This window comes from Oncorhynchus gorbuscha, linkage group LG10 (genome assembly GCF_021184085.1).
Source record: "Oncorhynchus gorbuscha isolate QuinsamMale2020 ecotype Even-year linkage group LG10, OgorEven_v1.0, whole genome shotgun sequence".
Taxonomy (NCBI): Eukaryota; Metazoa; Chordata; class Actinopteri; order Salmoniformes; family Salmonidae; genus Oncorhynchus; species Oncorhynchus gorbuscha.
Genome location: NC_060182.1, coordinates 9,942,822 through 9,965,827, shown reverse-complemented (window position 1 = coordinate 9,965,827; position 23,006 = coordinate 9,942,822). Strand labels below are relative to the sequence as shown.

At 43.3% G+C, this 23,006-nt stretch overlaps 1 protein-coding gene across 1 annotated transcript; it reads right to left on the bottom strand.

The window, feature by feature from the left end:
• Positions 1-323: 323 nt before the first annotated feature.
• Positions 324-2,032, bottom strand: LOC124045528 (transcription initiation factor TFIID subunit 13-like). The gene has a single exon (XM_046364876.1). It carries the CDS (start codon positions 1,759-1,761, stop codon positions 1,387-1,389), a length of 375 nt encoding a protein of 124 aa, XP_046220832.1. The 5' UTR covers positions 1,762-2,032; the 3' UTR covers positions 324-1,386.
• Positions 2,033-23,006: the final 20,974 nt, after the last annotated feature.

Sequence of the window (23,006 nt, the reverse complement as noted above, 5' to 3'; positions counted from 1 at the left end):
TTACTCATTGCAAAATACAAATAAATATATACCACCAGGGGGAAATCCTGGCAAGTTTTTAATATATTGATTATGCAAACTAAGTAGCCAAAGGAGTCCCACTTAAGATAGAGTACTGATACAGTGGGTTAAGGCAGGGTTTCCTAAAGTTGGTCCTGCCCCCAGGGGTGCACCTTTTGCCCTAGCACTACACAGCTGATTCAAAGCTTGATGAGACGGTTGTTTGAATCAGCTGTGTAGTCCTTGGGTAAAAAAACAAAAGGTGCACCTAGGGAGGGCTCCAGGACAGAGTTTGGGGAAATCCAGGGTTAAGAGACAAAGGATAAACTCAGTCCTGCAGTTTTATTGCGTGCACAGTTAGGTTCATGTGCATTCATTTGCAAACATTTAATAACAGAACAGGCCAAATAGTTAATTCAACGATAACACTATCCACTGTCTAAAGGTGTAGGAGCAAGTTAAATGGTTCTGGAACAAAAACCCATCCATGGATTCATATAGAAAGTCTACATTGACCTCCCCTCTGGGCCATGTCCTGAAATATCTCAGTAAAGGATGGAAGACTGTGTCAAAAGGTGTAAGTTACTGTTCATTCCACTATGCCTATCCTTAGTGATGAATGGGACAATCCTCTCACAAGAGCAAAGTTGGCTCACATGACATGATTTATACTGCAAAGCAATATCCTTCAGCAGACAGACTTTAGTGAGAACTTTCCAGTATTAGGTTCACATACACCGGTTGTTGCAGTGAAATGGGATGTTTTACAGGGTAAGCCATAGTAGGCAGCCCACTAAAACAAATTAGGGTTAAGTGCCTTGCTCAAGGGTACAAACCATTTCTTTCAGTGTCAGCTCGGGTATTCGAAACAGCAAAACACTCCGCTACCTGCCATCCTGTTCGTCTACGCTGTTAGATTGAGAAATTATTTGTGAACAAACGTGCAATTCCCAACTGAAAGGCAGCAACATAGCATATAGTCCGCCAGAAAGCCACACAAATATGATTTTGATAAAGATATGTAAGGCATGGCATTTGACATGAGCACAAACATATCTGAAGTCACAAGTGGATGGTCAATTAACATCTCTATGGCCACATGGTCAATTAACATCTCTATGGCCACATGGTCAATTAACATCTCTATGGCCACATGGTCAATTAACATCTCTATGGCCACATGGTCAATTAACATCTCTATGGCCACATGGTCAATTAACATCTCTATGGCCACATGGTCAATTAACATCTCTATGGCCACATCTGCTACAAAATAAACGTTAAATCCTTATAAAAACATGTTTAATAATCATAGAATAAACAGCATGGACAATGCGAAAAAAAAAAAAACATGTTGAAGCCCATATCTCTCTACAATCACAGGACCTAAGAACCATAGTTTGCTTCATCAAAGGCCTTGCGGGCTCTCTTCAACTCCTCGTTCATCGTCAAGAGGTCCTTCACTCTGGCAAACTTCCTTGGATCTTTCCGGATGAGGAAAACAATGTCTTCCACCTGGACACGGCCCTGGCGTCCGATGGACATGGCTTTGTGTGTCATCTCCGTGACGAACTCGATCACAAGGTCCTCCAGGATGTCCACTGATTCAGTGTAGGGATTCTGGTCGTCTCCAAACCCATACATCATACACCGAAGCTCTTTAGAAAACAACCGTTTTCGCTTGCCGTGGCTCCCATCTGTTCCACCCGCCCCGTCATCCAAATCCTCGTCGAAATTGGTTTCGTCTTCCTCCTCCGCCATTCTACCAGCGCCAAACGGTGTACTAGAGCTAGCAATTGTAGCTAGCGTTAGCTACCTAGCTAATTAATAACGTGGCAAACTTAGCTGGCTAGTTACAAATCCCAGTGTCCAAAGGTGTTTCGCAAACGTTTCAGGAAGATGCAATTGGAATCCTGAAACGGTTTGTGTCGAGGTGTTTATATTTATTTTAGCTTAATATCAATGATAAAAACCTAGGAGCACAACAACCAAACCTCCGAATTAGCGATTTCTTCTTCGCTGTAGTTGCCACCGGAAGTACTTACAGCACTTGTCTTGGCATTATTTTGCTTGGAAAAATAATATTACTGCCACCTAGATGCGATGAGTGGGCCTCAAATCAAATGTTATTTGTCACATGCGCCGAATACAACAAGATTAGACCTTACAGTGAAATGCTTAACCAACAATGCAGTTAAGAAAAATAAGTGTTAAGTTAAAAATAAAAACATAATTAAAGAGCAGCAGTAAAATTGCAGCAGCGAGGCTATATACAGGGGGTACCGGTACAGCGTCAATCAATGTGCGGGGGACCGGTAAGTCAAGGTAAATGAGGTAATATCTAATAATATAATAATAATATCCATGTAGGTAGAGTTAAAGTGACAATTTATAGATGATAAAGAGAGAGTAGCAGCAGTGTAAGAGTGGGGGAGAGGGGGACAATGCAAATAGTCTGGGTAGCCATTTGATTAGCTGTTCAGGAGTCTTATGGCTTGGGGGCTAGAAGCTGTTAAGAAGCCTTTTGGACCTAGACTTGGTGCTCCGGTACTGCTTGCCGTGCAGTAGCAGAGAGAACAAGGGTGGCTGGAGTCTTTTTGACAATATTTAGGACCCTCCTCTGACACTGCCTGGTATAGAGGTCCTGGATGGCAGGAAGCTTGGCCCCAGTGGTCTTCTGTAGCTCAGTTGGTAGAGCATGGCGCTTGTAACGCCAGGGTAGTGGGTTCGATCCCCGGGACCACCCATACGTAGAATGTATGCACACATGACTGTAAGTCGCTTTGGATAAAAGCGTCTGCTAAATGGCATATGTTATATTATTATTATATTATTATGTACTGGGCCATACGCACTACCCTCTGTAGTGCCTTGCAGTCGGAGGCCGAGCAGTTGCCATACCAGGCGGTGATGCAACCAGTCGGGATGCTCTCGATGGTACAGCTGTATAACTTTGAGGATCTGAGGACCCATGCTAGTTTGTTGGTGATGTGGACACCAGCTCAGTTGGTAGAGCAAGGCGCTTGTAACGCCAGGGTAGTGGGTTCGATTCCCGGGACCACCCATACGTAGAATGTATGCACACATGACTGTAAGTCGCTTTGGATAAAAGCGTCTGCTAAATGGCATATATATATATATAAGGAACTTGAAGCTCTCAACCTGCTTCTCTACAGCCCCGTCGATAAGAATGGGGACGTGCTCGGTCCTCCTTGTCCTGTAGTCCACAATCATCTCCTTTGTCTTGATTTCATTGAGGGAGTGGTTGTGCTCTGCCGTAATTGAATGGGGCGCACTTGATTCAGGTCATCCTGGACCAGGTAGGGAGAGTGATCCATCGCCTCTACCTCTCGCACTGTGATTCTTTCCATTGGACCAAGATCCCAAAATCCAACATGCATAAGTGCATAGGTTAATTTGCTTGCACACATATCCAGATGATGCTGAGTACCATTTTGTGTAATGATGCTGTCGGTGTGATCAATGTGTCGGTCCACATACAGTGAGCTGATGGTTTGTGCTGCAAAGTGAGGTTTTCTGAAAGCTTCAGGGCTTTTTCACCCGGAAAACGGTTCACTACACAGAGCTCCATTATCTTTTCACAATGTACATTAGTGATATCTGTTGGTCAGCAAATCAATAGCAGCATGTGATTATCAGATTTAAAAAACGTCAATCAAAACTCCGTGGTGCAGCTTTGAGTCGTTGCTTTATTTAGGATGCTTAAGACAGAAGCTTATATTATACAAAATAAAACAAATTATTTGAACAACAACGCAGAAAGTGTGGTTTCACAGACAAAAAAATGTATAAATAGTGTGCCTTCAAAGGGATTGGATGTTGCCTCATACATACCTACTTATTTTAAAAGTTTTTTTTAATTATTCATAAATATTATCCTGAAAACCGTGAAGAAGTGTGAAAAAAGGCATACATTAAAATTGTACCTTTTTGTAACGACCACCCAGAAACGCCGTTGCATCTTTTGACACTGTATTCATGTAAAGAATCTGCGGTAAGACACCGAGGTAAAGTTGGTTTTATATTCACACATTACACATTCAACAGACATTCGCCAAACGTCATTTTAAAATGGTAAAATTGTCACAGAAACGTAAAAACAGATGTTTTTTTCCTATAAATGTCTAGCATACTTTTACAACCTTTGTTTTGAATAAAATTTCCAGTTTTGATTTGTTGGAATACATACAAAGTTTCAAATGCTATTTAAAGCTGTATAAATCAGTAACTAATTCAGTTGGTCACAAAACATCAAACTAGGTGTGATTTATTCTATAAATGTCTAGCATACTTTTGCAGCTTTTGTTTTGAGTAACAATTCCAGTCTTGATTTGACAGAGGACATGTAGTCTGTCTTGAGGGTGTGTGGTCAAAGATCTAACGAGTCTGTTTTACCCTATTAGAAGGGGCCTGGCATAAAATTCTGCATCTTCAGCCATATTACATGACATTACAGGAATAAACTACGTGATGAAGGCGTCAGGCCTGACGAACAAAGAAGACAGGTGGATGGATCAAGAGAACCAAGACGATCAACATGGACATTCCTTAGTGGCGATAAGGAAAACTAAGAGTGAACCTTAACATACACTACCATTCAAAAGTTTGGGGTCACTTAGAAACGTCCTTGTTTTTGAAAGAAAAGCAGCGTAGACATTGTTAATGTTGTAAATGACTATTGCAGCTGGAAACGGCAGATTTTTTAAATGGAATATCTACATAGGCGTACAGAGGCCCATTATCAGCAACCATCACTCCTGTGTTCCAATGGTACGTTGTGTTAGCTAATTCAAGTTTATCATTTTAAAAGGCAAATTGATCATTAGAAAACCCTTTTGTAATTCTGTAAGCAATGTGATAATAAATGTGTATTTTGTGATTGTGACCCAGAGACTCTTGACCATTTATTTTGGGACTACTCTTTTGTCAGAAGCTTTTTGTGTGAGTTAGAAGATTTTATTTTAAAAGAAACAACTATTAATGTTAATTTGAAAGACTCTGATATTATGTTTTATTGTGATCTAAATGATATGGACCCTGATTTAACTTTCATTGTTCATTTGTTTATCTTTCATGGAAGATTATTTGTCCATAAAATGAAGTGGGCAAAGAACAAACCCCCTTTCACATTGTTTAAGATAGAAGTTCAAAAATAATATTAAACTTTATCAGTAAATGTAAAAACAAAAAAGCAATATGCACCATAAAAGTATTTAACAATTTGAAAATGAATCTTGATATGTCATACTGTTAGGTTTATGTACTCTTGTTTTGTATATTTCTGTTATTTTTAATAATAAATAAAACACAAATACAAAAAGACAGTAGATTTATAGTTGAACATATTTATTAAGATTTTACCCTATTATGGAGAGACGTACTGCTAGGATTATATACCTACGATATAAATAATTGTAAACAATTTAATGTAATAAATTTCATTATTTTTGCCAAATTTCATATTCACAAGAGTACATTTACAATTAAATTAGACCTAGCTTTACTGCAGCCGACGGGAGCAAAGTATACGGGAGTTGTCGTGTAGGTGGCGGTAATGCAACATGTTGGATGCCAACCGCTGTTAAACCTCATCGAATAAGAAGCAGGCAACCGGGACCTGCCAAACTTTGTTTACGTTACCGCCGCCGTTCGCAAGTTGAGCTGGTGAGTTCAACCAGATGGTAGCCACAGTTTTATAAGATCTCTGGTGCAGCTAGCGCCAAACCGGAGCTAACTAGTATCGACTACTAGCCCGGTGGTTTGCCCATACATACTGCTTTCCGGTGTCAGCAGCAATTCAATCGATTTCGTTTGGCCACTGGGTTTTCTAGTGACATCGCTGCTACAGTGTTTAATCATTCAATTTTTTTGTAAAATCTGCATGCTCATGTATAGTATTACTACCACACACATTTAAACCTATGCCTGTGCCAATATAAACATTGGAGTATGCTTACTGATAAGACTGGTCAGACAGATTGTTCAACTCAGTAGTCTGTCACATGCTCGCTGCAACCTGGTCTCGGAGCATTTCATACTATTCTGTATTTTAAACCTGAACTCCATCTTGTATGATATGTTATGAATTACAAATTGTATTATTTGTTATGATTTTGCCAAATGAACAATATGTTATGAATCTGCTAAATGTATGTTATGTTACAAATTGTGGCTAATGTTAGTTATCTCGGTAACGTTAACTAGACTAAGGGTTAAGTTTAGGAGTTAGGGGAAGGGTTATCTAACATGCTAAGTAGTTGCAAAGTAGCTAAAAAGTAGTAAGTACTTAAAGTTGCTAAACGAATGAAGTTGTCCGTAAGCGTTATACACTTACCCCAACAAATCACCCAATGTTTGTCTTTAACCATCTGTTGTATGTAAACCATACCAGAGATATTAGAGAAAGGAGGAGATAGGAATCCCATTGGGCAATGAATGGAGGAACGTATAACGCCCCACCCAGCATACAAGACAAATCGCATTCACTTTGTCTTGCTGCATCACGCAGTTGCTAAACTGATAGTCACGCAATCCCTTCTCAAAGTCAGGTTATGATTAGAGAGACACTGCGATTTTCCACGGAAGTACGTAATTTCACATTTCCAAAACTATACAATATTACAGATAGAAAGTTCATTATCTCACATCTTGGAAAAGATTTGTAATATTGTACTAATTGTTGACAAAATTAATGCTAGTGTTGGGTTTTTGAGCTAGTGCCCAATTGACTCTTGTTCACTGCTTGAAGGAGAACACTCCTTAGTCCCAGAATCACCCAGAATGCACCGCGCTGCCCATTGACATAGCATGGGCAACGTACACAATGGGCGTTAATACGATTCCAATGGAGTTTCCCCATCTCCTCAAATGTATCATATCATACTAATGGAGCTTCTCGGATTTACATACAGAATAATACAAAATGCGCTGAGACCAGGTTTCATGCTCAGCTAGCAGCAAATGATATCAGTAATTGGATTATATTGTCAACTACTCCCATCTTTCTCTCTCTCCCCCTCTTCCCTCCCTTCTAACTGTCCAACCTTCATCACAGCACAGCGTGGTACATTGCTCCCGTTTGAAGATGGTGCCCCTGCAGTAGTTTTTGTGGGGAAGAGTGAACCTGCACCATGACTTGTCCTGTCCAGATCCTATGCCGGACAGACCGGTCTGTGAGCCTGGTCCTCTTTTTCTGTCTTCTCCATCGGCATTACTTTTTTTAAACAAGTGGCTAATGAAGGTGAGTCTGAGGCTGGCTCACACTCCTCAAGAGACATAGCATGGTATTTTAGGGCAGGTAGCCTGTTGGATTAGTAACTGAAAGGTAACTGGTAAGAATACTCAAGGTGAAAAATCACACCTAATTCAAGGGTTTTTCTTTATTTTTACTATTTTCTACATTGTGGAATAATAGTGAAGATGTCACAACTATGAAATAACACATATGGAATTATGTAGTAACCAGAAAATGTTAAATCAACATTTATTTAATATTTTAGATTCTTCAAAGCCAACCTTTGCCTTGATGACAGCTTTGCACACTCTTGGCATTCTCTCAACCAGCTTCACGAGGAATGCTTTTCCAACAGTCTTGAAGGAGTTCCCACATATGCTGAGCACTTTTTGGCTGCTTTTCCTTCACTCTGTGGTCCAACTCATCCCAAACCATCTCAATTGGGTTGAGGTCCCCAATCCCCAAAGCCAACACCTACTTTGGCCGCCATTCCTTCCAGTTCTCTGCCGCCAATGACTGGAACGAATTGCAAAAATCGCTGAAGTTGGAGACTTCTATCTCCCTCACAAACTTTAAGCATCAGCTATCTGAGCAGCTTACTGATCGCTGCAGCTGTACATAGCCCATCTGAAAATAGCCCATCCAACTACCTACCTCATCCCCATATTGTTTTTATTGACTTTTTTGCCCTTTTGCACACCAGTATTTCTACTTGCACATCATCTGCTCATCTATCACTCCAGTGTTAATTTGCTAAATTGTAATTAATTCGCTACTGTGGCCTATATAATGTCTTACCTCCGTACTCCATTTGCACACACTGTATATAGATTTTTCTATTGTGTTATTGACTGTACTTTTGTTTATCCCATGTGTAACTCTGTGTTGTTTTTTGTCGCTTTGCTTTATCTTGGCCAGGTCACAGTTGTAAATGAGAACTTGTTCTCAACTGGCCTACCTGGTTAAATAAAGGTGAAATAAAAAAATAAATAAAAAAGTTTGGGTGATTGTGGAGGCCAGGTTATCTGATGCAGCCCTCCATCACTCTCCTTCTTGGTCAAATAGCCCTTACACAGCCTGGAGGTGTGATTTGGGTCATTGTCCTTGGAAAAACAAATGATAGTCTCACTAAGCGCAAACCGGATGGGATGGCATATCACTGCCATGCTGGTTAAGTCTGCCTTGAATTCTAAATAAATCACAGACGGTGTCACCAGCAAAGCACCATCACACCTCCTCCTCCATGCTTCCTCTGAACAGTTGATGTTGAGATGTCTGTTACTTGTACTCTGTGAAGCAGTTATTTGGGCTGCAACCTGAGGTGCAGTTAACTCTAATGAACTTATCCTTTGCAGCAGAGGTAACTGTGGGTCTTCCTGTTCTGTGGCGGTCCTCATGAGAGCCAGTTTCATCATAGCGCTTGATGGTTTTTGTGACTGCACTAAAATTAAAATAAAGTTATTGAAATTTTCCAGATTGACTGAGCTTCATGTCTTAAAGTAATGATGGATTGTTGTTTCTCTTTGCTTATTTGAACTGTTCTTGCCATAATATGGACTTGGGTCTTTTACCAAATAGGACTATCTTCTGTATACCACCCCTACCTTGTCACAACACAACTGATTGGCTCAAGAAGGAAATAAATACCTCAAATTAACTTTTTAACAAGGCACACCTTTTAATTTAAATGTATTCCAGTTGGTTGAGAGAATGCCAAGAGTATGCAAAGCTGTCATCAAGGCAAAGTGGGGAGAGGAATAATTTCAAATATAAAATACATTTTGATTTGTTTAACACTTTTGGTTACTACAGTACACGGTTCCGTATGTGTTATTTAATAGTTTTGATGTCTTCACTATCATTCAGTTAAAGAACAACTTCTTATTCACAATGACGGCCAAAGAACAGTGTGTTAACTAACTTGTTCAGGGGCGGAACGACAGCGTTTTACCTAGCAACCTTTCGGTTACTGGTCCAATGCTGTAATGCTCTAACCACTAGGCTACCTGCTGCCCCAATATATTTATTAAATTGCATACATACACACATGTTTACTTAATTGTATACATACACATGTGTATATATATTTGTTTAATTGCATACATACACACATGTTTACTTAATTGTATACATACACGTGTATATATATTTATTCAATTGCATACATACATACACACATATTTATTCAATTGCATACATACATACACACATATTTATTCAATTGCATACATACATACACACGTACAGTTGAAGTCGGAAGTTTACATACACTTAGGTTGCAGTCATTAAAACTCGTTTTTCAACCACTCCACAAATTTCTTGTTAACAAACTATAGTTTTGGCACGTCGGTTAGGACATCTACTTTGTGCATGACACAAGTCATTTTTCCAAAAATTGTTTACAGAGATTATTTTACTTATAATTCACTGTATCACAATTCCAGTGGGTCAGATGTTTACATACACAAAGTTGACTGTGCCTTTAAACAGCTTGGAAAATTCCAGAAAATGATGTCATGGCTTTAGAAGCTTCTGATAGGCTAATTGACATCATTCGAGTCAATTGGAGGTATACCTGCGGATGTATTTCAGTGCCTACCTTTGAACTCTGTTCCTCTTTGCTTGGCATCATGGGAAAATCAAAATAAATCAGCCAAGACCTCAGAAAAATGTGTAGACCTCCACAAGTCTGGTTCATCCTTGGGAGCAATTTCCAAACGCCTGAAGGTACCACATTCATCTGTACAAACAATAGTACGCAAGTATAAACACCATGGGTCCACGCAGCCGTCATACCGCTCAGGAAGGAGACGCACTCTGTCTCCTAGAGATGAACGTACTTTGGTGCGAAAAGTGCAAATCAATCTCAGAACAACAGCAAAGGAGCTTGTGAAGATGCTGGAGGAAACAGGTACAAAAGTATCTATATTCACAGTAAAACAAGTCCTAAATCGACATAACCTGAAAGGCCGTTCAGCAAGGAAGAAGCCACTGCTCCAAAACCGCCATAAAAATGCCAGACTACAGTTTGCAACTGCACATGGGGACGATTGTACTTTAAAGATTGTACTTTATGGAGAAATGTCCCCTGGTCTGATGAAACAAAAATAGAACTGTTTGGCCATAATGACCATTGTTATGTTTGGAGGAAAAGGAGGAGGCTTGCAAGCCAAAGAACACCATCCCAACCGTGAAACACGTGGGTGGCAGCATCATGTTGTGGGGGTGCTGTGCTGCAGGAGGGACTGGTGCAATTCACAAAATAGATGGCATCGTGAGGGAGGAAAATTATGTGGATATATAGAAGCAACATATCAAGACATCAGTCAGGAAGTTAAAGTTTGGTCGCAAATGGGTCTTCCAAATGGACAATGACCCCAAGCATACTTCCAACGTTGTGGCAAAATGACTTAAGGACAACAAAGTCAAGGTATTGGAGTGGCCATCATACACAATTTAAAGGCAATGCTACCAAATACTAATTGAGGTTATGTAAATGTCTGACCCACTGGGAATGTGATGAAAGAAATAAAAACGGAAATAAATCATTCTCTCTACTATTATTCTGACATTTCACATTCTTAAAATAAAGTGGTGATCTTAAAACAGGGAATTTTTACTACGATTAAATGTCAGGAATCGTGAAAAACGGAGTTTAATTGTACTTGGCTAAGGTGTATGCAAACTTCTGACTTAAACTGGATATACACTAGCGTTCAGAAGTTTGGAGTCACTTAGAAATATCCTTGTTTTTGAAAAAGCACATTTTCTGTCCATCAAAATAACATCAAATTGATCAGAAATACAGTGTCGACATTGTTAATGTTGTAAATGACGATTGTAGCTGGAAACGGCAGATTTTCTTTTGATGGAATATCCACATAGGCGTAAAGAGACCAATTATCAGCAACCATCACTCCTGTGTTCCAATGGCACGCTGTGTTAGCTAATCCAAGTTTATTCTTTTAAAAGGCTAATTGATCATTAGAAAACCCTTTTGCAATTATGTTAGCACAGCTGAAAACTGTTGTGCTGATTTAAAGAAGCAATAAAACTGGCCTTTGTGAAAAAATGCCCCTTGATGTTGCTGAATTTTGAAGGAAATAAGTACAATGATCTGAACTTATGTTAAAAATAGAACAGGTATTGAAGGCTAATAATGAGTCACCCCCCACCACCACCAGTCATTATTGTTCTCATGCAGCTCTTAGGTGTATAGTTGGAATGGTCTACACATGGCCATTCTCATTAAATGCTTTACCCCCCCACACACCCTCCAATATTAATCTTTGCGACTTCCTTTTCAATGTTAAGAGGTATATGATTAAGTGAATGGATTATATATATATTATAAGCATGCCTTAGACCACTGCGCCACCCGTGAGGCAACACTCCCTTTTCAATGTTAAGAGCTATATGATTAAGTGAATGGATTATATTTTTAATCTGTAGGAGGAAGTTAAATTTCCTTTGTGTATTTAAAGGGACGGTTTGGGATTTTTCAATAATAATTTAGCAAAGGTAGTTTTGCCAGTCCCATTACCTTTATGTTCCATTACCTTTATGTAAACAATGAAAGGCAACTGCATCTATTTGAGTTTGTTTCTACGCACTTTGTGAAATGTCTGCATGTGGACAAAAGCAAGGCTTCTGTCCTGACCCCCCCCTCCCTCAAGTCCCCCTGTTTCTCCAGAACCCATGTTAATGTTGATGGCATATTCAATGAACTGATGAAAACTAACCAAGCGCTCCAGGACAAATTGTCTGGAAATAAAGGAACTTAAAATCAAGAATTTCAACCAAGACAATAAAAGACAAGGCCGAGGATAAAGTCTACTTCTGGAGAAACCCTGATAAAAGAGGTCCTCCTCTCCATGACAGAAGCAGGAGGGAGGCTGCTTACTTCTATCTACCTCGTCTGATCAACGTTCTACAACCAGCGCCTCATCCGCTTCCTGTGCCAGTTTTTTATCCAACGAGAGACTGGGCCGACGGAAGGGCGGAGGTGGCCGCGGACACGCGCACCGACGAGATGTCACACCCGACGGTGTAACGACTATCAGAGGCAGAGGGGACCTTTCACACGGTCCCAGAACCCACCGGACTGAGTGGTATTAATTTATCAAGCAAGATATTGAGCCCTGCCCATGTCTCCTTGCTTAATAAAGGGTTATCCGATACGTCAGTCCTTACCCATCCTGTTGATAAGGGTGGGTCGGTTGTACAATCCGATACGTCAGTCCTTACCCATCCTGTTGATAAGGGTGGGTCGGTTGTACAATCCGATACGTCAGTCCTTTCCGTTGTACTCATGGATAGGACAGTTTATGTACATGAGTGTCATAGACAACTGTTTGACAACACCTTTTACAAGAAACTCAGAAGTGACCCCACTGGCCAATCTCAGAACATGATCTTTACTGCCCTAGATGGGTATTTAAGTTCTGGTCAGATAACCAAAAAGTCTAGTTCTTTTTTTGGTTATTTTAACACCCTAAAATTGCCACTTTGTATACTTTGCCAAAATGACACAAGAATGTTACAAAGCCTCCAGGGCGCCCTATTGTAGTGGGCATTGATGCAGTAACAGCCTCTCTCTCGACTTTTGTTGACTTTTGTATTGTACCACTCGCAGAACAGCTCCCCTCCTTTGTAAAGAACACCAGCAGTATGATCTCTATTATTGAATCTCTTGATCCTTCCTCTCCCTGATAATACTTTGTTAGTTACTTTTGATGTTCAAATTGTATTTATATAGCCCTTCGTACATCAGCTGATATCTCAAAGTGCTGTACAGAAACCCAGCCTAAAACCCCAAACAGCAAGCAATGCAGGTGTAGAAGCACGGTGGCTAGGAAAAACTCCCTAGAAAGGCCAAAACCTAGGAAGAAACCTAGAGAGGAACCAGGCTATGTGGGGTGGCCAGTCCTCTTCTGGCTGTGCCGGTGGAGATTATAACAGAACATGTTCAAATGTTCATAGATGACCAGCATGGTCAAAAAATAATCATCACAGGCAGAACAGTTTAAACTGGAGCAGCAGCACGGCCAGGTGGACTGGGGACATCAAGGAGTCATCATGTCAGGTAGTCCTGACACTTCAGAGAGTTGGCTTAACGTTGGGCTAGCTAGCTAGCTAACAAGCTTGAAGCTTGTGTGTGTGCAGAGCGGCACCAGAATTCAAATAAAACACATCTTACCTTTCTGTAGTTAATAATTCCAATGTGAAACGGGATAACTATAGTATCCTTAGCTAGCATTGAAAAGGTTAATCCATCTCTTTCCCTAATTTCTGAATCAAGCTTTTAAAGTCAGTAGGATACTTGACAATGCTTCGGAGGGGGGAGGGGCATGTTACCTACACATGAACACACACTGGTAAAGATTTCCATCTGGCAGACAGACGGTGGAAAACATTTGAGTAACAGGGTGAGAGCTTTGCATAAGCACTGATTTCATTTTTTATTTTTGTGTGTGGACTGGAAAAAATGCCCAGAAAGTAAAATAATGTTATTACCCGGGTCCCATGTTTTTAATATAAGGTTTCTGTTTCCAGAACAATATAGATCACTTTTGATTCTGATTCTGTTCCTTGAAACATTTACTTGTTTTTTGTTATGTTCCCTGAACTGGTTCCAAACCCTGCTCTGCACACACCTGCTCCAAACCCTGCTCTGCACACACCTGCTCCAGCGACCCAAGGAAACGACTCCGAAAAAGAGGGAAACGCGGCGGTGTTCTGGTCAGACTCCGAAAAAGGGCACATCGCGCACCACTTCCCAGTATTCTTCTTGCCAATGTCCAGTCTCTCGACAACAAGGTTGATGAAATCCGAGCAAGGGTGGCATTCCAGAGGGATATCAGAGACTGCAACGTTCTCTGCTTTACGGAGACATGGCTTACTAGGAAAACGCTATCCAGGGCGGTACAGCCAACGGGTTTCTCCACGCATCGCGCCGACAGAAACAAACATCTCTCTGGTAAGAAGAGTGGAGGGGCGTATGCCTCATGACTAACGGGACATGGTGTGATGAAGGAAACATACAGGAACTCAAATCCTTCTGTTCACCTGATTTAGAATTCCTCACAATCAAATGTAGACCGCATTATCTTCCAAGAGAATTCTCTTCGATTATAATCACAGCCGTATATATCCCCCCAAGCAGACACATCGATGGCTCTGAACGAACTTTATTTAACTCTTTGCAAACTGGAAAACATTTATCCGGAGGCTGCATTCATTGTAGCTGGGGATTTTAACAAAGCCAATCTGAAAACAAGACTCCCTAAATTTTATCAGCATATCGATTGCGCAACCAGGGGTGGTAAAACCTTGGATCACTGTTACTCTAACTTCCGCGACGCATATAAGGCCCTGCCCCGCCCCCTTTCGGAAAAGCTGACCACGACTCCATTTTGCTGATCCCTGCCTACAGGCAGAAATTAAAACAAGAGGCTCCCACGCTGAGGTCTGTCCAACGCTGGTCAGACCAAGCTGACTCTACACTCCAAGACTGCTTCCATCACGTGGACTGGGACATGTTTCGTATTGCGTCAGATGGGAATATTGACGAATACGCTGATTCGGTGTGCGAGTTCATTAGAACGTGCGTCGAAGATGTCGTTCCCATAGCAACGATAAAAACATTCCCTAACCAGAAACCGTGGATTGATGGCAGCATTCGCGTGAAACTGAAAGAACCACTGCTTTTAATCAGGGCAAGGTGTCTGGCAACATGACTGAATACAAACAGTGCAGCTATTCCCTCCGTAAGGCTATCAAACAAGCTAAGCGTCAGTACAGAGACAAAGTGGAATCTCAATTCAATGGCTCAGACACAAGAGGCATGTGGCAGGGTCTACAGTCAATCACGGACTACAAGATGAAATCCAGCCCAGTCACGGACCAGGATGTCTTGCTCCCAGGCAGACTAAATAACTTTTTTGCCCGCTTTGAGGACAATACAGTGCCACTGACACGGCCTGCAACGGAAACATGCAGTCTCTCCTTCACTGCAGCCGAGGTGATTAAGACATTTAAACGTGTTAACCCTCGCAAGGCTGCAGGCCCAGACGGCATCCCCAGCCGCGCCCTCCGAGCATGCGCAGACCAGCTGGCCGGTGTGTTTACGGACATATTCAATCAATCCCTATACCAGTCTGCTGTTCCCACATGCTTCAAGAGGGCCACCATTGTTCCTGTTCCCAAGAAAGCTAAGGTAACTGAGCTAAACGACTACCGCCCCGTAGCACTCACTTCCGTCATCATGAAGTGCTTTGAGAGACTAGTCAAGGACCATATCACCTCCACCCTACCTGACACCCTAGACCCACTCCAATTTGCTTACCGCCCAAATAGGTCCACAGACGATGCAATCTCAACCACACTGCACACTGCCCTAACCCACCTGGACAAGAGGAATACCTATGTGAGAATGCTGTTCATCGACTACAGCTCGGCATTCAACACCATAGTACCCTCCAAGCTCGTCATCAAGCTCGAGACCCTGGGTCTCGACCCCGCCCTGTGCAACTGGGTACTGGACTTCCTGACGGGCCGCCCCCAGGTGGTGAGGGTAGGCAACAACATCTCCTCCCCGCTGATCCTCAACACGGGGCCCCACAAGGGTGCGTTCTGAGCCCTCTCCTGTACTCCCTGTTCACCCACGACTGCGTGGCCACGCACGCCTCCAACTCAATCATCAAGTTTGCGGACGACACAACAGTGGTAGGCTTGATTACCAACAACGACGAGACGGCCTACAGGGAGGAGGTGAGGGCCCTTGGAGTGTGGTGTCAGGAAAATAACCTCACACTCAACGTCAACAAAACTAAGGAGATGATTGTGGACTTCAGGAAACAGCAGAGGGAACACCCCCTATCCACATCGATGGAACAGTAGTGGAGAGGGTAGCTAGTTTTAAGTTCCTCGGCATACACATCACAGACAAACTGAATTGGTCCACTCACACTGACAGCGTCGTGAAGAAAGGCGCAGCAGCGCCTATTCAACCTCAGGAGGCTGAAGAAATTCGGCTTGTCACCAAAAGCACTCACAAACTTCTACAGATGCACAATCGAGAGCATCCTGGCGGGCTGTATCACCGCCTGGTACGGCAACTGCTCCGCCCTCAACCGTAAGGCTCTCCAGAGGGTAGTGAGGACTGCACAACGCATCACCGGGGCAAACTACCTGCCCTCCAGGACACCTACACCACCCGTTGTTACAGGAAGGCCATAAAGATCATCAAGGACATCAACCACCCGAACCACTGCCTGTTCACCCCGCTATCATCCAGAAGGCGAGGTCAGTACAGGTGCATCAAAGCTGGGACCGAGAGACTGAAAAACAGCTTCTATCTCAAGGCCATCAGACTGTTAAATAGCCACCACTAACATTGAGTGGCTGCTGCCAACACACTGTCATTGACACTGACCCAACTCCAGCCATTTTAATAATGGGAATTGATGGGAAATGATGTAAATATATCACTAGCCACTTTAAACAATGCTACCTTATATAATGTTACTTACCCTACATTATTCATCTCATATACATATGTATATACTGTACTCTACAACATCGACTGCATCCTTATGTAACACATGTATCACTAGCCACTTTAACTATGCCACTTTGTTTACTTTGTCTACATACTCATCTCATATGTATATACTGTACTCGATACCATCTACTGTATGCTGCTCTGTACCATCACTCATTCATATATCCTTATGTACATGTTCCTTATCCCCTTACACTGTGTATAAGACAGTAGTTTTGGAATTGTTAGTTAGATTACTTGTTGGTTATCACTGCATTGTCGGAACTAGAAGCACAAGCATTTCGCTACACTCGCATTAACATCTGCTAACCATGTGTATGTGACAATTTGTAAGTCGCTCTGGATAAGAGCGTCTGCTAAATGACTTAAATGTAAATGTAAATAAAATTTGATTTGATTTGATTTTGATTTGCTCTGCACACACCTGCTCCAGACCCTGCTCTGCACACACCTGCTCCCTCACTTGAATTGGTTATTTTCACATGCACCATCTCTCCCTCTGTCTCACAAACACTCCTGGTTTCACCTCTGCTACTCTCTTTAGTCAATGTGTGTTTTCCATCTCTCCCTAATGTACCTCCCTGTAGGAGGTGTGTACCCTGCTGCTGGCAGAAGGCCTGATGGGGGACAGGATGAGTGGACTGAACTGGATGAGTTTTGCTGTCTGTGTGTCTGGTATCGCCTTACACCTGGGACTGAAAACCTGCTATTCCATAAGTAAGCTGTATGTGGTACCATGTAAAATGAAGCAAATTGTTGTTAATCTGTTCCTGGTGTAGTTGGTATATGAGGTATGTTGTAATTGCTTGTTAACGAAGCCAGCTCTGCCGACGGTTCCGAGGTACAGTATTTCAACTAGCTAGCCTTTACATACAGTAATTCTGTATTCTTTTTCTAATGAGTTCCAGGTAAAATTCACTCTATGAGACTGCTGCCCATCGAAAACAGCCCAGACCTGGAACTACCGTTATTACGTCAGAAGGAAGACGAGGGGGAGGAGACAGTTACTGAGGACAATGACGAAGAGCAGGAGATTCTACTCTGACTCAAACAAAATGTTGGACTGACTGTCATGTTTCAGGGAGGCCAGAAGAACAGAAGGGAAGGATTCTTACGCTCTTCTTCAGCCAACATTCTCTACAGCCAACATTCTCTTCAGCCAACATTCTCTACAGCCAACATTCTCTACAGCCAACATTCTCTTCAGCCAACATTCTCTTCAGCCATCATTCTCTTCAGCCAACATTCTCTACAGCCAACATTCTCTTCAGCCAACATTCTCTTCAGCCAACATTCTCTTCAGCCAACATTCTCTACAGCCAACATTCTCTTCAGCCAACATTCTCTTCAGCCAACATTCTCTACAGCCAACATTCTCTTCAGCTCTTCAGCCAACATTCTCTTCAACCAACATTCTCTACAGCCAACATTCTCTACAGCCAACATTCTCTTCAGCCAACATTCTCTACAGCCAACATTCTCTTCAGCCAACATTCTCTTCAGCCAACATTCTCTACAGCCAACATTCTCTACAGCCAACATTCTCTACAGCCAACATTCTCTTCAGCCAACATTCTCTTCAGCTTTTGTTCAAAACCTATCGCAGAGTTTAACCAGTGGTAAACGGACAGACACCCTAAACTGTATCAAATGCATATACTGTTGCTGTCAGTGATGTGAAACAGGAGTTTTAACCTTATAATATGGGAAGTGACCAAACCTCAGGTAACCTTAATAATGATGGAAAAGTTTACTAGGAATGAAGGATTACTGATGTTCAATAATTCTTTTTTTCAAATGCAAATGATTGATTGATTGAATTACTGAGTTAAAACAAATTGGTTGTAATCTGCAATGTAGGAAGGGGTGATTTGAGATTGAATAAATTTGTTGCTGCTACAATGTGCTGGATGATCGTACTTTAAGTTTTAAAAAATTTGCACAATTATTTAGACCATTATAAATCATTTCTTCACCAAAATCTTTCACATAGCGGCACTCAGCGTGTGCTAAGTGGTGCTCACACTGGCTGGCCGAACATGTAATCACATTTAACATCTCTTTCTCATGATGTGCACTGCTAGGCGCCAGCCCTTTACCTACTTTTGTTTGATTTTCTCATTTGGAATCTAATTTCATGTGGAGATACCTCGCTCTCATATACCTGATTTAGTTGGCGTAACTTATAAAACCTGTGGAGAGACCTCCCTCTGAAAACCTGATTTAGTTTAACTTATAAAACTTGTGGTCATGTGAGCACTTCCTCAATTCCACTAGGTGGACGGAGACACGACCAGTCACTGAGTTTGGATATGTGGTGACACTAACAACGGGCAGACTGGGACGAGAAATCGGCCCCGGGCATTTCTAACTCAAAGGCCCATTATTAGCTAAATAATGAGCATTCTGTACAAAGCCAAAGATAGCAAAGATGGACCAACCCATCTTTTATTTCCCTGAACTACCCTATGGCCAGTCTGCCTCTGACTGACCAAATGGAAATGTGGTAACACTGACATCTGTATTGGGTTTGTAACTAGAGAACATGAATAAACATGTGTTTAGCTCTAAAAAATAAATAATACACTTTTTATTTGACTATTCACTTCAGCTTTTGCCATTTACTGCTGTCATTGGTGGTTTGGGTTTTGGTCCAGTAAATGTTAATTTACTTTGACTAGGCAATGTAAGAAAGTGCAGCTCTAGTTTCTACACAATTCATATTTTGTGGAAGAGATATTATTCAAGCTTATTCAGAAAACAAAACTTATTTACATTTACTTTCCTGGCTTTCATTATACTGATCTGACAGACATTGTTTCCCAGGTAACTTGTTACATGCATTCTGTCTGAAAAGGGGAACTGTGCTTCCTAATCTGCCGTGCGTAGTACTACTGCTTCAACTAGTTAATTCACTGATGGCAATATTCACCGGTAATGACAATAATGAGGAACTATGCTATTAACTACTGTCATAACCTTTGTTTTCTGGTCTCCAGGTTTATCATGCCTCTTAATTGCCTCTGACCTGGCTTCCCAGTGCTGATTGGGGCTTTACCTGGTGCTGCTGCTCACCTCTTCCCAGTGCTGATGGGGCTTTACCTGGTGCTGCTGCTCACCTCTTCCCAGTGCTAATGGGGCTTTACCTGGTGCTGCTGGTCACCACTTCCCAGTGCTGATGGGGCTTTACCTGGTGCTGCTGCTCACCTCTTCCCAGTGCTGATGGGGCTTTACCTGGTGCTGCTGCTCACCTCTTCCCAGTGCTGATGGGGCTTTACCTGGTGATGGGGCTTTACCTGGTGCTGCTACTCACCTCTTCCCAGTGCTAATGGGGCTTTACCTGGTGATGGGGCTTTACCTGGTGCTGCTACTCACCTCTTCCCAGTGCTAATGGGGCTTTACCTGGTGATGGGGCTTTACCTGGTGATGGGGCTCACCTCTTCCCAGTGCTAATGGGGCTTTACCTGGTGATGGGGCTTTACCTGGTGCTGCTGGTCACCTCTTCCCAGTGCTAATGGGGCTTTACCTGGTGCTGCTGGTCACATTCCAGTTCCCTCATTGATAGCAGTTTGATATAATGTAGGTCTAGATGTGCTGACTAGACCCCCTGGGCTTTAGACCCCCTGGGCTTTAGACCCCCTGGGCTTTAGACACCCTGGGCTTTAGCTGTAGAAGCATACAGAGCCCCTGGCGTTGTGCATTCTCTCCAGACTGACATGTAGATGTCTGTCTGACATGCAGACTCATGTCAGCAAAATGAATTCCTCATGTAAGCAAAATGCACAAACTTTGTGTGCTGTTTTGATGTGTTATTATCAGTATGCAACAGTGCAGTGATGGCTGATGCTTTCTGGGTCTTTGGCAGCGCGTGGGTTGTTGTTGTTATTCATGGGAGTGTGGGGCCTTGACCCTCAGTCTCCCGCTCCACTCTGATCCTCTGCCAGAACAAGAAACAGGGACACTACTTTAGCGTTTCCATATGAACAGAGACCTTTGCCCCTTACCCCTGTCTGTTATGCAGGTGAATGAGGACCCAAAAGCGACTTAACGGAAACAGAGTCTTTATTCCAGTCTTAAACAAAAGCGATAATCCTGGATATTATCTAGGTAAATGCAAAAACAGGAAAACTGAAATCCACTCGTCAGTAGAGAGGAACGACTGGAGACGCGACCACAGACTGCAGGTCGCTTCGGGAAGGCACAGGCCGTAGCTGACATAGACACCTGCTCACATGCAGCATCTGAAGAAGGTAAAAACACGACAGGGCGGAACAAGGACACAGAACAGCGAACATCAAACAAGGATCCGACAAGGACAGAAGCGAGGAGGAACCCTGGCGGCAACGGAGGAAATCATCAATCAACGAACGGTCCAGCACGTCCCGAGATGGAACCCAACTCCTCTCCTCAGGACCGTAACCCTCCCAATCCACTAAGTACTGGTGACCACGTCCCCGAGAACGCATGTCCATGATCTTCCGTACCTTGTAAATAGGTGCGCCCTCGACAAGGACGGGGGGGGGGGAGGGAAGACGAACAGGGGTGCGAAGAAAAGGCTTGACACAGGAGACATGGAAGACAGGGTGGACGCGACGAAGATGTCGCGGAAGAAGCAGTCGCACAGCGACAGGATTGACGACCTGAGAGACACGGAACGGACCAATGAACCGCGGAGTCAACTTGCGAGAAGCTGTCGTAAGGGGAAGATTACGAGTGGAAAGCCACACTCTCTGACCGCGACAATACCTAGGACTCTTAATCCTACGTGTATTGGCGGCTCTCACAGTCTGCGCCCTGTAACGGCAAAGTGCAGACCTGACCCTCCTCCAGGTGCGCTCACAACGTTGGACAAAAGCCTGAGCGGAGGGAACGCTGGACTCGGCGAGCTGGGACGAGAACAGAGGAGGCTGGTACCCAAGACTACTCTGAAACGGAGATAGCCCGGTAGCAGACGAAGGGAGCGAGTTGTGAGCGTATTCTGCCCAGGGGAGCTGTTCTGCCCAAGACGCAGGGTTTCGAAAAGAAAGGCTGCGTAATATGCGACCAATCGTCTGATTGGCCCTTTCTGCTTGACCGTTAGACTGGGGATGAAAACCGGAAGAGAGACTGACGGAAGCACCAATCAAACGACAGAACTCCCTCCAAAACTGTGACGTGAATTGCGGGCCTCTGTCTGAAACGGCGTCTAACGGGAGGCCATGAATTCTGAACACATTCTCAATGATGATTTGTGCCGTCTCCTTAGCGGAAGGAAGCTTAGCGAGGGGAATGAAATGTGCCGCCTTAGAGAACCTATCGACAACCGTAAGAATCACAGTCTTCCCCGCAGACGAAGGCAGACCGGTAAAAAAGTCTAAGGCGATGTGAGACCATGGTCGAGAAGGAATGGGAAGCGGTCTGAGACGACCGGCAGGAGGAGAGTTACCTGACTTAGTCTGCGCGCAGTCCGAACAAGCAGCCACGAAACGGCGCGTGTCACGCTCCTGAGTAGGCCACCAAAACCGCTGGCGAATAGAAGCAAGCATACCCCGAACGCCGGGGTGGCCAGCTAACTTGGCAGAGTGAGCCCACTGAAGAACAGCCAGACGAGTAGAGACAGGAACGAAAAGAAGGTTACTAGGACAAGCGCGCGGCGACGCAGTGTGAGTGAGTGCTTGCTTTACCTGTCTCTCAATTCCCCAGACAGTCAACCCGACAACACGCCCTTCAGGGAGAATCCCCTCTGGGTCGGTAGAAGCCACAGAAGAACTAAAGAGACGGGATAAGGCATCAGGCTTGGTGTTCTTATTACCCGGGCGATAAGAAATCACGAACTCGAAACGAGCGAAAAACAACGCCCAACGAGCTTGACGTGCATTAAGTCGTTTGGCAGAACGGATGTACTCAAGGTTCTTATGGTCAGTCCAAACGACAAAAGGAACGGTCGCCCCCTCCAACCACTGTCGCCATTCGCCTAGGGCTAAGCGGATGGCGAGCAGTTCGCGGTTACCCACATCATAGTTGCGTTCCGATGGCGACAGGCGATGAGAAAAATAAGCGCAAGGATGGACCTTATCGTCAGAATGGAAGCGCTGGGATAGAATGGCTCCCACGCCCACCTCTGAAGCGTCAACCTCGACAATGAATTGTTTAGTGACGTCAGGAGTAACAAGGATAGGAGTGGATGTAAAACGCTTCTTGAGGAGA